We start from the raw sequence: 18,360 nt of genomic DNA on the forward strand, positions 1-18,360 counted from the left end.
TTTATAAATAAATCAATCATGAAATTGCATTTCTAAGTATTTCTTTATTTAAATTATTGTGAATTAGTAGCACACACAAAAAATGCAGTTAGAAAAAGATCGTATTAGTTTTGTACTTATTTGTTTTGGCTCCAAACAGTTTGCCTGGATAGCTCCAATATTGCTCACCGTTATGTTGCACAGTTGGGAATGGGAGGGGCCATAAGCTAGCAGGAGAGCACGTAAACAGAGATCTCACAACGGGAAGGGGAAGTGGGGCGGGGTTGCTCTGCGTTAACAGTCCTACCCACAACTCAGAGGTGACTCTCTGATGAACTCCTGCACCTCTGCAGAAACTATGTCCTTGAAAACGACAGGTTTTAATCATAGTTTAATCATAATTGAAACTTAAATAAATCAAAAAATGACTTTAGTGGATCTTGAAAGCGCTGCTGATCTGCTAAAAGTAAACTTTCTTCTCCTCATGTGAGCTTTTAAAGGTATTTGGTCTGTTGTTTGATGAAAATGTGACTCATCTGATGTGAATCTGCTTCCAAGCCAGCCTGAAAATACACAGCGGCACTGACAGGCAGTGCTCTTCACATTTTATTTATGATGGACAGATTACCTGACCGCACGTGACCAGCGCTCTTTTTGAGAATAAGCCCGAGTGAAGGTTAAAAATGGGCTCATGGTTTGACCCCGGTCTCCTCTCCATGGAGAAAGAGGAAACTCTAAGGGCCAAGTGAAGCCCGAGTTCCTGTCGCTGCCGCCAGACTTTGTCTCCAGACGAAGTCTCACAGCCACTGCCACACTGCCGGCTTTGTTTAACTCTTTAGAATTCAACGCTAATATGTTTTTCCCTTTATAGCATCCACCCCCCTTTCCCTCTCTTTCATTCAGCTCTGGCCAAGAGAGCTGATGCAGTGAAAAAATAAAACAGCAAGGTAATCAAAGCCAGCTGTCTTCTGTTATACATGCAGCAAGTTAAGCAGCCATTTGTGAAGAGTTTAGGAAAAGATCTTGGAAAAAAACTTTAAAGAAGTGTGCCGTGATGGCAAATCTAGTGGAAAATTTCATCAGAAATATGCCCATTGCAATGTGTTGACTGAAGCTATTATTGTTATTAGCATTTGTGGGATTTTAAAGAGGAGCTATCTGGGTTAAATTTAGCCCAAGGTCATATTTTTATCAGGACTTCCCTACATGGCCGCCTGCAACAGCGTGAGAGGTTGCACAGAAACTTCTTGCAAATCCAATTCTCCTACATGCATGCATGTTTAAGTGAAGTGATTTTCTGATAGATTTACTCCGTTGCCATGGTGAACCCTCGATGGTTTGTTAATCTTGGCAGAGTTTGCTTCTGGGCAGCGTTTCTGCAGCCTCTGGGCCACGTTGCTGCCACAGGATGCCACCACAAGGCAACTTTATGGGTGGCCAAGTCCAACCACAATGACAGAGCTGCTCTTACCGTGATTCCCACTTCCACTGCAGAGGGAAGCCGTGGAACGCTCACTGCCGGGGTTGGAAGTGCTGCCTGTGGTTCAGCCATGTGTCTCTGTGATGCTTCCCCAACAATCTGGCGAAGACGCTGTTATCATTTCCCACCATTCGACACATTTGCTCACGTACGTCGTCTCCAGATTCTGCTTCCTGCTTCGGCAGACTGGCCCCAGCCATAAAGGAAATTCGGCTTCCAAACAGAGCACGGGCTGTTTGTTTATGTCCTGCACATGCATCCTCCTGGATCTTCGTCAAGTAATTTGACACATTTTTTATCAGCGTTTTGTCTAAAAACAATAGATTTACCCACAGGGACAAAAAAGTGCTGCAGGAAGCATCTGGAGACCTCCTCCATCACCAGAAAGGAGCAGATCCTCCCTGTTGATATCTCATCCATCAGTCCAGTTATTTGACCGGCTAAAAAAAACATCTGCAGCTAAACACAGTGGCAAATCTAAACTTACGAAACTGTGTTTTTGTTATTTTTTTAAACTAAAATAACTGGTTATTAGTGCAGATGACAGGCTTCCTGTTTATGCCGCGACACGATTAATCAAAACGTTGAAGGAAGCTAATCTCTTGAAGGCAGGAAGTCTTCAGAAGCTTGTTGTTCTTTCCGACCCAAGTATTCAAAAAAAGAAAAAACTGAAGCTTTCAGTGAGATAATTTTATGAGTTATCGCCCTTGGCTGATTTAATTTAGCCTCATTTAAATCCAGGTTCTTCAAATCATTCAAATCAATCTTCTGCCTTTAATATCAGCCTGAATTTCAGTTATAAATCTGTAAAAAACCTGGAAAACCACTCGCATATTTCCAACTTCACATTGACTTCTCCTTCTTCTTCTGCCCCCATTTTCCTTTTACAGATTTAAAAATAATGCACTTATAAGGAGGATGAAACTGACATATTTATGCTTTCTTTCTAGCCTTTAAAGCTGCTTCCTTACAAGGACTTCTGCCATAATTCTTTGCTTTCTTTTCCTGCAGCAGGTCTGCTTCACGTGGTCGTTTAAGTAAAACAGCTGAACGTCTGCAGATGCTTTCCAACTCCAAAGTTTCACATGCAGGTCCACAATAATCACCTTCTGGTTTAAGTCACTTTCATTTCTTTCTTTTAAATCAAACATTAACCCAATGACTGGAGCTCACAGATGTCCACATTTTTCGGCTGCTGTTGCTCACACGTGCACTCAAGTTTCTGCTTCTGCTGCTGGAGAGCAACTTATCAGTATTAGGTCAGACACAAATGTAATGATAAAGCAGAAAAGTAGTGCTAAGAGCCGCAGCGAGGAGACCTGAAGGAAGACATCTGTGTATTTGTCGAGCTGAATTCCACATCCAGAATTTACAATAAAGCTCTTATTGTTAGCATTGGCGTTAAATCAAGCTGCTGCTGATAGAATGTAGTAAAAATAACACGTTGATGAATTTGGTATGTTTGAGGAGTAAACCAATTCCTTTTGCCAGTTTCCACTAGGGAAGTGAGGCACCTTTTCTCGGCTCCTTTGTAAGTCCCAGCTGCAGCTGCAACTGCTCAGGGGTCAGATGCCGAATTCCTTTATGATGCGTGTAAGAAATCATAAAAAGTTTCCCGTATTTTTGCGAGCATTGTTTTAAAACACCACAAATACACAAACATGGAATTCTTCAAGATCTTTACAAGAAGTGATTTAACTTTAAAAAAATGCTGCAACCGCGTGCTTTTGCATTTTATTTTTATTTTTTATTTTTTGCAGGTTTGGGGCATGCAAAAAGGTTTTTTGTGAGTGAACAAACTGAGCTACACAGTATTTAGGGATGTTTTTGGTGGCCTCATGCGTGAGGATGCAGCTAATGCACATTTCCTGTCGTTCCTATGATGCTCTCTCCTATGAAGACAGGAACTTTGCAGCTTTTGTCTTCTGACGTTTGTCAAATTCACAGACCTTTTTCAGACACAGCATTATCTCTTCATGTGAATAAGCACAACGTTCTTGACTTTGCCCTGATATGAAACGACAGCTCTATCTAGAACTGCCGTTACAGAAGAGTTATTGTGCCAGAACATTTCTGGGTTCTTCCTGTTTTTATCAAGCTTTCAATTTGCTCGCTAACATTAATCTATGTGGTGTAACTTTTTACTGTAGTGTTTTTTTTGTATTACATTATTCTTTTGGGTAAATAAATATAAACAGTTATTAATAGGAAACAAAAATATATATTACCTTACAAGTAATCAAAAGTAATCCCTTACCTTAGAACAGTAATCCCTCAGACATTCAGTGCCGTTTACCAATTCTCCATCATAAGTTACTGTCTTTTGAAAACCTGCTAAGGTAGAGAATTTACATTTAAATAAGGGATGATTAGTGTCACGATGTCTGCTAGTATTATTGTTTATCACTAGTAAAATGTAAGCACGGAAATCACAAGTTTGACAATTTAAAGTAAAATAAAATATAAAGACCCACTCCGATGAAGATGTTAACATGTTTTTGTGGCCTTTTTTTTTGATGATGGAGGACATATGGTAAATGGTAAATTACAAACTCCAACCAACCTTCCACCAGAGGCAAGGTGGGGATTCAGTGTTTTGCTTCAGGACACTTCCATACATGGGCGGCAAGGCGGTAATCGAACCTATAATATTCCCATCAGAGGTTGACCGCCCTACTTCTGCGCCACGGCAGCAGAAACAAAATGAAGCTTAAAATTTGATTTCTCCATATTTTTTATTCAAGTTCTTGTGAATCAGCAGCAGACCAAAAATAATGGCGTTTGTACATAGACAACTAACTTGTAGACAAATAAATCCATGTACAACTTTGTTTTCCTCATCTGCATTTTTGCTCGCCATTTTTGTTGCGCCGGTGGTGTGAGGGACTGGCGGGAGAGAGTGGGATGATGGGAAGGTTTACTCTGCGCCAACAGTTCTGCCCCCAAAACTTTACAGTTTACCAACTGAAAGAAAATATTACAGGAAGTTTTTAAAAGAATGGAACTTGTATTGACAACTCTGTTGTATAGGTTTATAAAAAATTAAATGTTAATAGTTTAATCAACATGGGGGTTTCTAGATTTTATGACTGCTTTAACAACCTTTTCTTATTTTTACCTTGTTGGTGTAGCTGGGTTAGAAAAGCAACTGAAAGTATGAGGTCCAGCAGTGGAAGTGGTAAATACCTGAAACCTGGTCTGAACATTTAGAAAACCTGAAAAACAGAACAGAACCTTAACAAAAAGCAAAGCCTGATTAAGATAAAACCAAGAAAAACTCAACTTAAATAGGAAAACAATCCATAAATGTACAATCTTCCCATTTTTATTCCGTTTATTAACATTAACAGGGATGTTTTACTTCTTTTAGGGACAAATTAGCTTCTAAAATGTGCATCTGTGTTGTTTTAATTGAGAACCAAAGGTTTCATTGCAAATCTAGTGTGAATTTAAACACGGACTAACATCTGGACACACATCTGAGACTCTGCCTCCATCTGGCAACATCAGGCAAAGCGAAATCTTTTCCAGTAAGTTTAAGTAAATATGACTCACGTTGATTAGGAACCAAAGCTTGTTGCAGATATTTGGCCTGAGTTCTGCTCTGGATTTCTTCATTCGGTTTTAGACACATTGTTTTGTCCTTGTTCAGTAAAAAAATAGTTTTTGTAGCAGAACATGCTACAGAGGAGCGGTGATTCATTCCTGCCATTGTTTAAAAGTTTTGGAATGAATAGTTTGAGAATATAAGCTTGTAATAAAGAAGTAGAATGAAAGATGTTCATTACTGGGATGATGGTAGTGATTACAATCACCTGAATTGGCAGCTTTATGCAGTTTAAATAATGCAAATGTTGAGCTGCAGTTTATAGTTTATCAAAGTTTTCTGTCAGAGTCACATTTTTGCTTTTTGTTTCATTCTTTTTCTTTTTTTGTAATATTTAGATTGGTCATTTACTTTTCCAAGACTTTGGTTAGTTACAGCTTAATTTAATTTAAAAAAAACGTTTATAAGAAAGCAACTAAAAAGCAGTTTCTTGAGACAAAACCTAACCTAAGTGCTGTAAAGTTGGACAAAAAGCCAAAAGAACAATAGAAGTCAAAAGCCACAAGCTGAGCGCCTTCTCACAAAGAAGTCCTTGAGAGCGTCCCAGCAGGAAGTTATAAAGATTTTAAAAAAATAAATATCCTGCCGCTGATAACAACAATCTGACCTGAGGAGTTGCTCTCTGGGGACTCTCTGGGCAGGATGTTTGCTGTGATTGAAGTCTGCTGCAGATGTGACGTAAATGGGCATCAAAATGTTGATGTCCTTTATAAAAATATCTGCAACTTAAAGAAAGGTGAATTAGCTTTAGACGTTTTCATTTTTGGTTATTGGGTCTCAGAGTTCCTCTGAGCTGATCCTCAACAAAGTGTCAGCAGGGACAATCTTCCTTCCTGAATGACTCCCATATGCTGCCCTCATTACACTTTATGACTCCAACTTGAGCTCATCTCTGACTGAGCCCACACAACCCCTAACCCATTGACAGGCTGGATCCATTCATAACTGAACGCTCAAAGCTTTTTCCACTTAAGAGTCCCTGGCTTTCAGCCCCCGAATGAAAGGCCCCCAACCTGAAAGCTTTCCAAACATGCACTGTCCGTAAAGAAGAGTGTTTCCTTCATGCGTTGATAAAGATTTCCCATGACCAGGCTTAGACTTTATGTTTTTTATGCTTTGGCCGGGAGTGGAGCGTAGCATCCGCCGCCTTCTGGAGCCTGACGTCAGCCTCCCCGCACCCACAACGGTGGAGCTGCTGGCTGTGCAGGAAGTGGGAAGCTTGGGGTGTTGCCATCTCACAATGGGATTAATGTGTTAGATCAAAGTGCACAGCACGAGGGGAAATCGGGTAAACCTGCAAGATGCGGTGAGTTTTAAAAAAAAACTTTATGCAGTGGTAGAAACACAGGGGACGTGTTAGCTAACAGGCAGCAAAAAAGTAAGAGCAAAGCACCGTTTGATCAAACAAAACTGATTCCCACAGGCTCGAAAACAGCTTTTTGAGGAAAAAAAACTTCGTTCTCCAATGACAAAATGTTGTAACTACCAGTTATTTTCTCTGAAAACATGCATTCTGTGAATGAAGGAATGAATATGTAGGGAGGAAGTGCTTGTATCGAGTGCGCCATAAAATATGTGTTGGAGCGTTCATGTTCTTTATTCTATACTTGAAAATTTATGTTTGGACTTGCTGTAAAACAGCTGGTTTTTTTAGAAGTTCTTTTGGCAACAGAGTCAAACTGATAAATCATTTAGTAAATGATTTAGTCCTCAGGTTATTTTTGAGCAACCCTGCAGAATTCTTTTAGCATCTTTTCTGCATGCAGAGTCACAGATCAGAAAATCCTCCAAATAAATAGGGCTTCACAGTCTGTGCTTGTCACTTACCTGACATGTTTCAGGACAACTCTGATGAAGGCGGAAATGATTCCGCCGAAACATGTCAGGTATGTGACAAACACAAACCGTGTCTGAGAAAAAATAACTTTAAGAACTCGGTTAATTTTGTAGACACAATGAACTTTGTTGAATTAAATAGGGGTACAGTTTTTACTCCAACACAGGGTGTAGGCGTGGGTGTAGAAGCTCTCATAACTAAAGACGATAGAAGAAGGAACTATAATTTCTGCAATTGTGTAATATGTCTTCTGAGGATAATCAATAAGCACTTTTTACTTGATAAATCATCCAAAAAATCAACTAAAAAAAAGTCTAAAAAAGTATTGAAGACACAGTTTGAGCATATTTTCAATCAATCAATCAATCAGTATATACTTTACTGTCCCGTGAGGGAAATTTGTCTTGGGCTGAGGAGCCCAGAGCTACAACAAAAAGAAAAACAACAGAATAAAAATACACATTAAGACAACATCCACAAAAAATAACAACCAGAGAGACTTGCTCTAGACCATTTACAGTTTGTTCAGCAGTGTTATGGCTGATGGAACGAACAAGTTCCTGTATCTGTTGGTTTTATGTTTGGCTGCTCTGAAGCGTCGTCCGGATGGTAATAGTTCAAAGTCAGAAAAGTGAATATGAGATGGTTCAAACTCTGTTTTCTGACTGTTTTGATCTATTTTTTTTAATCTTTGTTTTTATTGCTGAAACAAAAGCTTGAAATGAGCCTATCAATCAATTAATATTGAATGTTGGGAGTTTGTTTACCATGAGTTCATAGAGGTTACGGTTCCAGACTTTTCTTTTTTTCCACATGATGTGAGCAGATCCTCACAGAGCTGCTTCTGTTATGAGGTAAATATAGGACTTTAAATGTTGGGGTTCAGTTTTCAGAATTCCCATCCATTTCGTTTCTCTATTTGATCTCCGATGCTAGACTCCGCCCCCTCGGTGCACGCCTTTTGATGCGAGTGAACACAGGGTTTCCCTGTGAGCCACGGAAGTGACTTCTCTGGGTGTGGGGATTGTATTGTTGAATGTCTTTCCATGGAGTTATAAAGTTAACCAGTTTCTATCTCAGCTGCAGCCAAAAAACACAAGAGCTTTAAGTTGGGGCAAACAATGACCCTTCCTGAGGCATCAGCTCAAGCTTTAGGATCTCTGATCCAAAAGAAACAACCAAACTGACTGAAAAAAAGTAGATTTTTTGTACGGAAATGAGACACGTTTTAGCTCCACCTTTTGAATGGTCTTTGTATCAAAACACTCTTTTCTAAATAAAGCCCCTAGGGCTACTGTTGCCTCCCCAAGGGGCATGTGAAAATGTGAGATAAACAGCATGGGGCTGGAACTCCAGCCGTCTTCTCCCAGGAGGTCAGTTCACTGAGAGGCCAGTGGACAAGGGCCATTTCAAGCATTTTGTTTTAACTGCTACTGATCCAGAAGGCTTTGCCCGTCCCTCAGAGCGCACCGGCATGTGTCGATCACTGAATGATTGCTTCGCGTTTGGCGGGCAGACCCTTCTGGAAAAACGCAGCCTCTGTGCCTCGATGTGAGGTGAACATCTTCAGCTTAGGGTCACAGAATGACTTTGATGGACTATAGCATGTAGTGACCAGTTAATGAAACTGGATTTGTGAGTCTGCCTTTTTGTCATCAGCGTTTTTGCTGAAAAAGTCTTGGAGTTCAAGTGTTGCTACACGATGTTACAGATTTCAAGTGAGGAAACGGCCGAGAAGCAGAACTAAGTTTCCGGATTTTTAAAAAAAAGGAAGTATCTTGTAGATTTAGAAATGATCACACATCTTGAAAGTCGAGCTGCTGAATTGCTGCACCACAGCGGAGCTCGGAGGTTTGGCGATTTCTTCATCTGCTTTCCAGGAAGTTTTTAGCTTCTCGTTTCCTTTGTGGTTTTCTGCTCGTAGCGTGAGGGCAGGAGGGTGATGTTCATGCTTTACTTTTGATGGTGGAACTCATCTGTAGATAACAAGGGGCTGCAACCTGCAGCTCCGGAACCACAGGTGGCTCCTAAACCCTTTGTTAAAAAAAAATAGATCAAAGTTTGTGCCCTATTAACCACAGAAAATCGATTTAAGGGTCAGTGACCACAACCTGATTTATGGCAGTCCGGATTATCTATTTTTAAAATACAGTAATGGACACATAATTGTCTCAGATTTCCCTTTACTTAGTTAAATGTACACTTTCCAAACGGTACAATAAACTACGCCTTTGTTCTTTTTTTAACTGATATTTTTTAAAGGCTATTTTTTTTCTTTACGTTTTATGTTTGATTTATGCCCAAAAAAAGCAACAGTGCACTTATATTTATGATAACAGAAACCATAACATAAATATAAATCTGTGTCTTATTTTTCTAAACAGTGAAGTCAGATTTTGTCAGGAAAAAATGGAGCCAAATGACTAAGTGTCAATAGTTGCAAACCCCAGGTCTGTAGAAATGAATTCAGTGGAACATCAAGGTTATTTTTACATCTTTGTGCAGCTTCGTTCACTAAATGAAGCTTTTGTTTTTGGCTCTTTCCTGCTCCAACATCCCCCCTGCTGATCCTCAGGGTGGGTTCGACACTGGCGGTGCCGCACAAGCTCAAAGCACTGACTGGCCCTGCGCCTGCCTGATGAAAGAGGATGGGTGGGTGTACGGTGGAAAACGCTGTGCTCATGGCCAAAACAGAGAAGGCGCTGAAAAACACGAGTGCTAATGAGCACGGAAAGACACGGGGAAGTGCTTCATATTGACATTGTGGGCTTGGCTCCATGTCAGTGGACACCAGTTAGACAGCTGCAGCTTTTAGATAGTGAGCTTGGAGTCACTGCCTTCAAAGAGGCAAAAACAAGAAAGTTTTTTCCCGTGTGGGTCCAGAAAATCGGGACTGGATCACATTAAACTCTCTGCTTTGTCGTCTCTGAACCATCAGATAACTCCATTAGGTAATTGACAAAAGTCAATGTGTCAGCGATCCATACAAATCCAATTTCATCAGGATCTTTTAATCGTCTTGCATCCAACCCTGTGACCTTTTTGCATCTTGATAACTGGGATAACAGACTGTTTTATGAGCGTGATAATCTGCAGCGTAATCAGTCTCTGTACTGAGTATCAATTAGAAAAAGATGTTACTCCTCTGAGGATCCAGACACACCGCAGCTATGTCTTTGATAGGTTTGAGTGCTTCTGGAGTCTTTTCAGTAGCCTCGTTGTTTGTGTCGTTTGCAGAAGGACGTGAAGGACGTCTTCACAGCCATCACCTTCGAGGTGGCTTACAGCCTGGGGAGGCACGCACTGACCGGAGACCCGGATCAGGAGCTGCCGGCTCTGACGCCGGTGCTGAGGTGGAGGAAGGGAAACAAGATCGCAGTGAGGAATGAGGTAAACAGTAGAATGAAAAAAAAAAAGAGGAATAATTGCCCCAAATTGAGATGTTTTATTCTTTTCGGTCTTTATTACTGATAAAAATGTCATTTCAGAACTTACTTGTTTTTAGTTCAATTCGAGCTTTATTAAGCCAAATTCATTTCCTGGAAAAATCTTTTTTAGATTGTTATTTAGAGAAACCCACCATAACTCTCAAGAGTTTGACATTTTCAGTATGCATTTCACTACAATTGCATTTATAAATCAGATATCCCAGACCTAAAAAAAAAAACACAAAGTAGTTCAACTAAAAGTGAACTTTTTGTAGTTTATATTTTTTTAAAAAGCTACATTTTTCCAGACTAAGAGTCCAGACATTGTTCGTTTTATTTATAGTTTGCTTCCATAGTAAATCATCTGTTCAAAACTAGCTCATGTACTTCTATAGTAGACTGGGCTGAAAGTAATTTTCTCCCCACACCTGATATACTGTAAAACAAAAGTTATTTCTCTCTGCTGCTGCTGCTGCTGCTGCTGCAGGAGGGGAGAAGGAAACGCTCTAATGATTTGTCTGTGAGGTTTTCTTGAGTGGAATCCAAAATGACTGGCTCATTTGTTTTTCTTTGCAAACCCCCTCTAACTTTCTCCACATGAGTTTTCTCAGTCTCTGTGAGGGGGGTGGGGCGGAGGGGGGGGGGGGGGTGAAGAGAGGACAGATTTGCGTCTTTTGGAATCTACAGAATCCATTTACTGAGGTGAACCGGTTCTCTCAGGTTCCCTTTCATGCTGGAGCTTCAAAGCGATCGACCCCTTGATTCATCATAGAGGCTTAAGACAGATTTGGGGGGGTTCTTGGGTAAAAATCTACTCGATGGTAGCTTTAATGACAACCCAACACTGCCCTCTAGTCTCATCATGGAGTCAGTGTAGTGCATGAGGTCATCTGAAGCGCCTCTTTCACTGTTTTGTCTTCAGACCTGGTTTGAGAAGAACTGCCTTTCGGACGACTGCGCTGCAGACCTGAGGCTTCATGGGAAACTGCTGCTTTCTGGGTAAAAACTTCCAGCTTTGATGTTTCGAATCGCCCTCTTGTCAGAGGAGTGACGTCACGGCCCTTGTGGGTGTGGATCCATGACACATTGCTTGGAGAAAGTTCAAGTTTTTCCATAGTTACAGTGTTTCCTTACTTTTCTGTGGATCTTTTCCCTCTAAAGACAAAATAACACTTCATTCCTGCTCTGCTAACAAGCTTTTTTTCTTCAGTATTTGACTCCAAAAAGGGGCAAATGTGTTATTAATCGGGTTTTCTTTTTGAAGTAGAAAATAAAAGATGTCTTTTCTGCACCAAACAGGATGCACGTCAAAGCTCATTTGGCACTGGGAGCAGTGAGAAACGTCTCCCTGAACATCACCATCTCCAACGCCGGAGACGACGCCTACGACACCAACATCCACTTCAACTTTTCCAGGGAGGTTTTCTACATCAACTTCTGGCAGAAGGTCTGTGCTTCGCAGAGAAACCTGCTGCTTTTTCACTCGAGTGCGTGTTTGTCTCTGTAATCCAGTGGTTTGTTTGTTGGCTCCAGGCATGAAAATGGAGTTTAAACAAGAAGCAAAACTTGTTTTATTTTGGTTTTTCAGTCAAAATATTCAGCAAACAAGTTCATAAGCAGGGTTTTACATAAACAGACACTTGGACACTTTTTGATCTTGTAAGCTACTTATAACATTATGAGCTGTAACTCTGCATTAATAAAATAATTGGGTGTTAACCATTAAGGGGGTCGTTGGAGTTACCTCCTTAAGCGCTCTTTTGCTGTTTAATTCAGTTTCTATGATAATTTAGGCAAATAGTTTATTACCATTTTACAGCTGCAACATGTAAGGGACAAAAGAAGCCCAAACCATCATTCTTCCACCACTTTGCTTTGGTGTTAGCTTGAGACTGCCAATTTGTGTCGTGACCAAACAGGAGCTTTGGTCTTTTTGTTTCAATAGATATTAGAGATAAGAGAAGGAGCCCTATTGGCTGTTTGTACAATATTTAAAGCATTCTGTGTTGTTGTTTTTTATAGTAAATCATATATTTACCCACTTTTTCCAACTTTCTGGAGCAGTGTTGTTTTTTTTTTTTGCTAATTTTATAAACGTTGAAGATTAGAGAGAAACTTTCTGGGATGTTGCTCCTGAAAATGTCTTGAAACTGTTAAAAGAAATACGGTTGTACGTGAAAATCTTAATCTCATTGTACTTCTTCTGAAGCAAATAAAGCATTCATAGTTTTTAGCAACATAAATCATAAATGCAGTTATGCTTAGTTTATGTCTGTTGTTGACTTTCCTGTTATAATAACAGTAAAATCAACCTTCACCTTAAATATTTTAGTTTTGTATTTGATTACATTTTAGTATCTAGACAAGATTGTAATGCTTCAGATTGAATATTTTTAAACAATATGAAAGGGTTCTTTAGACACATTTGATTAAAAATGATCCATGGAGGGGCCGTAGCCTCATAAGAGGGAGATTAAAGATCACACAGTAGACTTGCATAAATCTAAATATTTTTATATAAAAGTACTTCACACTTGAACACATTTGCAGTAAATAAATTATCTGTGCATACCCATAATTTACACTGTAAAAAGTAAATATTATTAGTTGCTGGAAAGGGAGTCAGGAACAGGGCGACTCTATGTCCTCCCTGATAATAAACCATGCGGCTGCTGTCACTATAAGCTCCATTCTGGGGAATTTATGGTCTAAATGTTTGTGAGTATTCACAAAAAGTGGAGTGTTTGTATATCTTTTTTTATTTTGTTTCAGGCTACGTGTAGCACAAAAAGCTTAACAAAGTACAAAAACACAAAAAGAAAAAACAGGCGGGTATATTATGAAGACGGACAGCCGTTTGAGCCGATGAGCTCACAGCTTGTTTTAAGCTTGCAGTAAAACAAAGCTGGGAGCCTCAGCGAGAGCACCAACAGCTGGAACATCTCAGAGGGAAGCTCCTCAGGTTGACCTGTCAGACTCCTCTGACTCGCTCAAGACGGACAAACCGTGTCAAGATTCCCACGGCTGGGATTTATATTCCATCCAAAATGCTTTACTTATGTTGTGGAAAGCACTCATAGAGACATTTTATTTGCAGGTATGGCAGAAAATGTTCAGCGTTTACTTCATCTGCAAATGTCTCCTTACTCCCCAAGAATTGTTTAAATCCGTCCAAACAATATGACGATTCCAGTAGCGGCCTCGTTTCTCTTCTTCTTCTTTACTGTTTTCTTGCAAGGCCCCTTAAGGATGGGGTCCCTTTTTTTAGAGTAATGCCACGTCGGAAAGTACTCTCAGAAAAAATCCATCAGGAAAGTTGCTCCTCTTTCATAATGGAGCTTATGTTTATCCTACCTCTGTTTCTTTTTTTTAAGCCTGTGACAGATAAGACCACCTCCACAAAGCCCACCGCCCGAGGAAGAATTTAAAACCACCGACAAAGGAGAAATTGAATTTAAATAGAAGACATGCTGCAGGAAAATATTCCAAAAACAATGAGTTAGTGTCAGTTTCATAGAAAAATCTGATGAATCTAAAGTGTCATCTTACCAGCAGCAGCCGCGGAGCTTCATGCTGCTGAGGAATCTGATAGGTCAGGGTGGCCGGCTGCACAAAGGAAACAGGAAGTGAACTGTTTGAAACGATTACAAAAAGACCACTAAGTAGATTTATTGCTCAATGCTCTTTGCAGCATTTCTAATTAGTAGCGGAAACATCTTGGGTGATGATTTGACCCCAGTTTCCTAGAGTTCAGCTCTTTTCTCCAATGAGAGATGAGAGAACTTCTGCCCTGTGATATTTAAGAGGAGGCTGTGTTATTTCTGTGTTGCTTCTTGCAATAAAAACTGGCAGAAAGTCGTGGAGATGATATGTTTCAGAAACTGGGACTTAACCTCAGCCAGACTTGGAGGCTGCTGTAGAGCCATTAGAGCTTTCTTCTCTGTGTAAAATGTCTTGGGATTGGTTTTAAATTTAAATATTACTCCGTCGTACTTTCATCATTGACCAGAGATGATTTTCTTTCTATGGTTTCTGGCATATTAACAATGGAAACAACTACTAAGAAATTTGTTTGAATTTTTGGAAAGGTGATTGAGTGTCCTGTTTAAGGAAGTGCAGACCAGCGAGGCCTCTAGGTTTTGATTAGGATGTCAAATAATGAAAAAGAAAGTGGGATGTGGAAAATCCTCTGATTGGTTTCTTATTAAAGTCAGTTTTTTAGCTTTTCCGTCTTCTCAGGACATGAAATGATCAAACCGATCTCCCCAAAATTTCAAGATTAAGCATGAAACCTGATAAATAGAATTATCATATTAACTGCTTTTCAGTTGTCGTGTGTAATAAAACTTACCACAAAAACAAAAAAAGTAAAAGCATCAATTCTCACTGTAAAGTGAAACCATTTAACTTTGGTAATATTAGCACAAAAAAAAAAAAAACTAACTTTTTAAATGTCACAAACCCTACTGGTTACCTGGTAAAATGCACCATCTACTTTCATTTTTAAATGACTTTGCAGGAGCCAATCTTTGTCTTGGTTTGGATTATAACTTGGTTAAGGTTTTTTTTTTGGTATTACTTCGTGTTCCCTCGTTTATCACGGGGGTTACGTTCCAAAAATAACCTGAGATAGGTGAAATCCGCAATGCATTACTAAGAGGATTGAACCCATAAGAACCCAGACCCATTTTTCCTTAAAGGGAAAAATACGCCAGGTGGCGAACATGACACATTTCTGATGTTTTTCTGTTTCATTGATGTCGCTGTTAGAACTAAACAGCCCAAAAAACAAAAAACATGGAAAGTTGCGCTGAGAGGAAATGCTCAAAACAGCAAGACCACAAAAGGTGAAGCCCGATACAGTGACGGAACACTGTGCTGCTGTTTCAATGCACTGCAGCCTATATTTCTGACAACCATTGGTGGCTTTGTGGAGTCTATAAGACCATGCAGGGGTCAGTGTAGAGAAGGCCTTTAGGTGATGGGATGTCATTCCGTTGTTACTGCTTCATTTGATTCACTAAGACATTTGTTTTTATTATCTTCATACCTTTAAACTCCCACTCACATCACTTTTTGATCTATTTTCAAAGCATTCCCGGTGGTCCTTTAAATATGATTATGCCATTTTTAGCCAAAATAACAACAACACATTAGAAATTTGCCTCTGAATTGTGGGCAGGGACCAACGCCGCCCCCCTTTCCATCACCGTTGCATAGAGTCCGGAGCAGGGAGCTTGTGGCCCGTCCAGCGTATTTTTTTCGGTGGACAGACACTTATATACTCACAACTACGCTCTTTTTTGTTAAATGTCATTTTTTTCCATCTGCTCCTGATTCACAACGATTTCAATACTCAGAAATGCAATTGTGAGCTGACTGTTCTTTACATTTGTCCTCCAGAACATGATAAAAAAAAACTCTAATTTCATTGTAGTTGGTCTTCAATGTTGTTTGTAATAATTTCCACCCCAGATTATGTTCTCATTTCATCATTCCTATCCTGAATAAATGGGATCACAAACTCAAAATATTGTTTGGCCTGGATAATATTCTTTAAATGCAACATTGCCTACACTTGAACTCAAGTAAGGGGGGACCAAAAGCAGGACTGGATAGCCACTACAGAGTTTCAGTCTGAAGCTAAGGGCTGCCCGGTCTTTATGTGCTTTCTTTGTTTTATCTCTTACTGTAAATCTTGTCAGCATTCGTCTATTTCCTCCACCCACTACGTCCTGCTCACGTTTGAATGGCTCCATCTGAGGAGACACAGAGTTCATTAAACATGTCCTCCGCTTCTGACAGGGCCACACAGAAACCGACGAGACAACCAGCCGTGCATTCCTACCCTCACCACTACAGTCAGTTTGGAAGTGCCGATCGCTCTAACCTTCCTGATTTTGGCCTGTGGGAGGGCACCCACGCAGCCACAGGGGGGTTACAAACTCTTAAGCCACAAAATGAAACCCAAACTGAGCTCTTTCGTGCTTACAGTTCAAATCAGCTCGAAGCTGTGTTGCCCCCAAATAACATTTTGAAATACAGGAGTTTTCAGTGAAAGGTGGTTAGAGCCTGCAGTGACCTGCAGTGTTGTCAGGAAGTAGACAGCTGCAGGATACACGTTTGTCTACATCTTGATACTTGTTGGGCTGTTTTGAGAAAAAAGGAAGTCATGAACGGATGTTGCTGGGTTGAAGGCAGAGCCTTTAAACATTCAAATCCTGTCTTTTGACTTCTGCACTGAGTGGGAGACAGCGTGCGGTGATGCTGGATGAGGGTTTTCCAGCCAAAACACAACCTCCCTCCACATTCTGACCCGTTTGAAGAAAACCACACGGCAGTAAACAGCTGTATGTTAACACAGCAGTTGGACCAGGAGATATGAACTTATCAGTGGGTGTGTGGATAATAAAAAATTTTCCTCAAGTGTAACATAAGTATGCAAAAATACAGTGAAAAATCAAATTCAAATTTTTCATGAGAGTCATTACTGGACGTGTTCTTTTTTTAAATGACCCAATCAGAGGAAATTTGTGTTTTGGATGAGTTGTGGACATGTTCCTGTGGCATTTTTCTGACGATGGAGGACAAATATAAAGAAAATCAAGCTTATAAGTCCATTTCTGAGTATTTCTTTATTCAAATCGTTGTGAACCAGGAGCAGATTGAATAAGATTGTATTTGTGATGTAGAAAATACGCTGGGCGGGCCACAAGCCTTCTGCTCCGCTCCATTCTGATGCATTCACTTGCAGACAATTAGGTCCGTGTAGGCCTTGGTTTTCCTCGTCTGAACCAATCAGAACCCAAACTGTACGGCTGGACAGCTCCTATATCGCTCGCCAAGTTGGTCACTCGTCAAGTTGGGGGTGTGAGGGGCTGTAAGCCAGCGGGAGAGCATGTAATCAAAAAGGATGATGGGACACTCCTGTCACCCTGCAGAAACTATGTCCTAGAAAAGTTTTTGATTTTGGCTAAAAACAACGTAATCATCATTTAAAGACCAGCGGGAACGCTTTGAAAATGGGTCAACAGAGGATCGGAGTGGGGACTTTAGGTGATTCAACTACTACTAAAAATGGAGAAAAATACAACCTTAGATGTTTGGAATGTGCTTGAGTTTGCGTAGATCTTCCTAACTGATTTTCTTGGCTGTGAAGTGACCCTTTGCAGTCAACAGGCTGTGAAAAACCCGAGCCACAGCTTCATCTCAAGACGCTTTTCATTTACAAGATGATGACACAGGTTTGGAGACAGTACAGTAAGGCGAGGCCAAATGTCCAAACATCAAACTGGTAGAAAAAGCAGAGAACAGTCCTCCTGAGTGTTGTCATATATGAAGCAGTTCAAACAGTCCAAATCCCAGCATGTTAGTTTTTTGTTCCCAACAGAGAAAGTTAGCGGGAGGGAATAACTGAAAAATGGACAGACTTCACCTCTCTGTCGCTGCATGAATCGCAGCTCTCAATCAACGGCTAGCAGGGGTCTGACGGGTAAACAGGCTGACCTCCCTCATTTTGCCCTGCCCCGTGGGACGAGCAGTGTTTGCACAGCAGCATGGAGGAATACAGGAAATTCCAGCATTGCCAGATATGCTGGGGTCCTCTGTTTCCACAGACACCCCCGCAGGTCTCTGAGCAAAAGATAGCACAGCTTATTTGAACCGATTTAATGAAGATGGATGGGGCAACCCCACCCTATACGCTGAAGTCTGCACAGGGTTGTAGATCGGTGTCAACTCATTTTTTAATGCCATAGTCGAGGGGAGGGCAAAGTTTTTGACTCACGGGCCACAAAGGGTTCTGAAATTTGATTGAAATTATATATTAAAAACAAAACTTTGTGGAATTTTATTTTAAAAATTTTGGCGTTTGTTCTCATTTTAGTGCCAATTTTACCAATGGGTTGTCCCTCCGGGATAAATGCAAACTCAGACAAATGCTGCATTCATATGGTTTTAGAATTATCTGAAAAACTAAGATCCGACTTTGAGGACACTCGTGAATGCCAGAAAAACAACAAATCTTCCA

General features: G+C 40.4%; 1 protein-coding gene across 1 annotated transcript in view; it reads left to right on the forward strand.

Annotated features, from left to right (window-relative positions):
- Positions 1 to 18,360, forward strand: part of itga9 (integrin subunit alpha 9) — a 59,784-nt gene that overhangs the window by 25,781 nt on the left and 15,643 nt on the right. The window contains exons 16-18 of the mRNA XM_023963183.1: positions 10,141 to 10,293; positions 11,254 to 11,330; positions 11,631 to 11,778. Of these exons, the coding sequence (XP_023818951.1) occupies positions 10,141 to 10,293; positions 11,254 to 11,330; positions 11,631 to 11,778 (378 nt within the window). The remainder of the gene's footprint in view (positions 1 to 10,140; positions 10,294 to 11,253; positions 11,331 to 11,630; positions 11,779 to 18,360) is intronic.

Source organism: Oryzias latipes, chromosome 15, assembly GCF_002234675.1.
Source record: "Oryzias latipes chromosome 15, ASM223467v1".
NCBI classification, from domain to species: Eukaryota; Metazoa; Chordata; class Actinopteri; order Beloniformes; family Adrianichthyidae; genus Oryzias; species Oryzias latipes.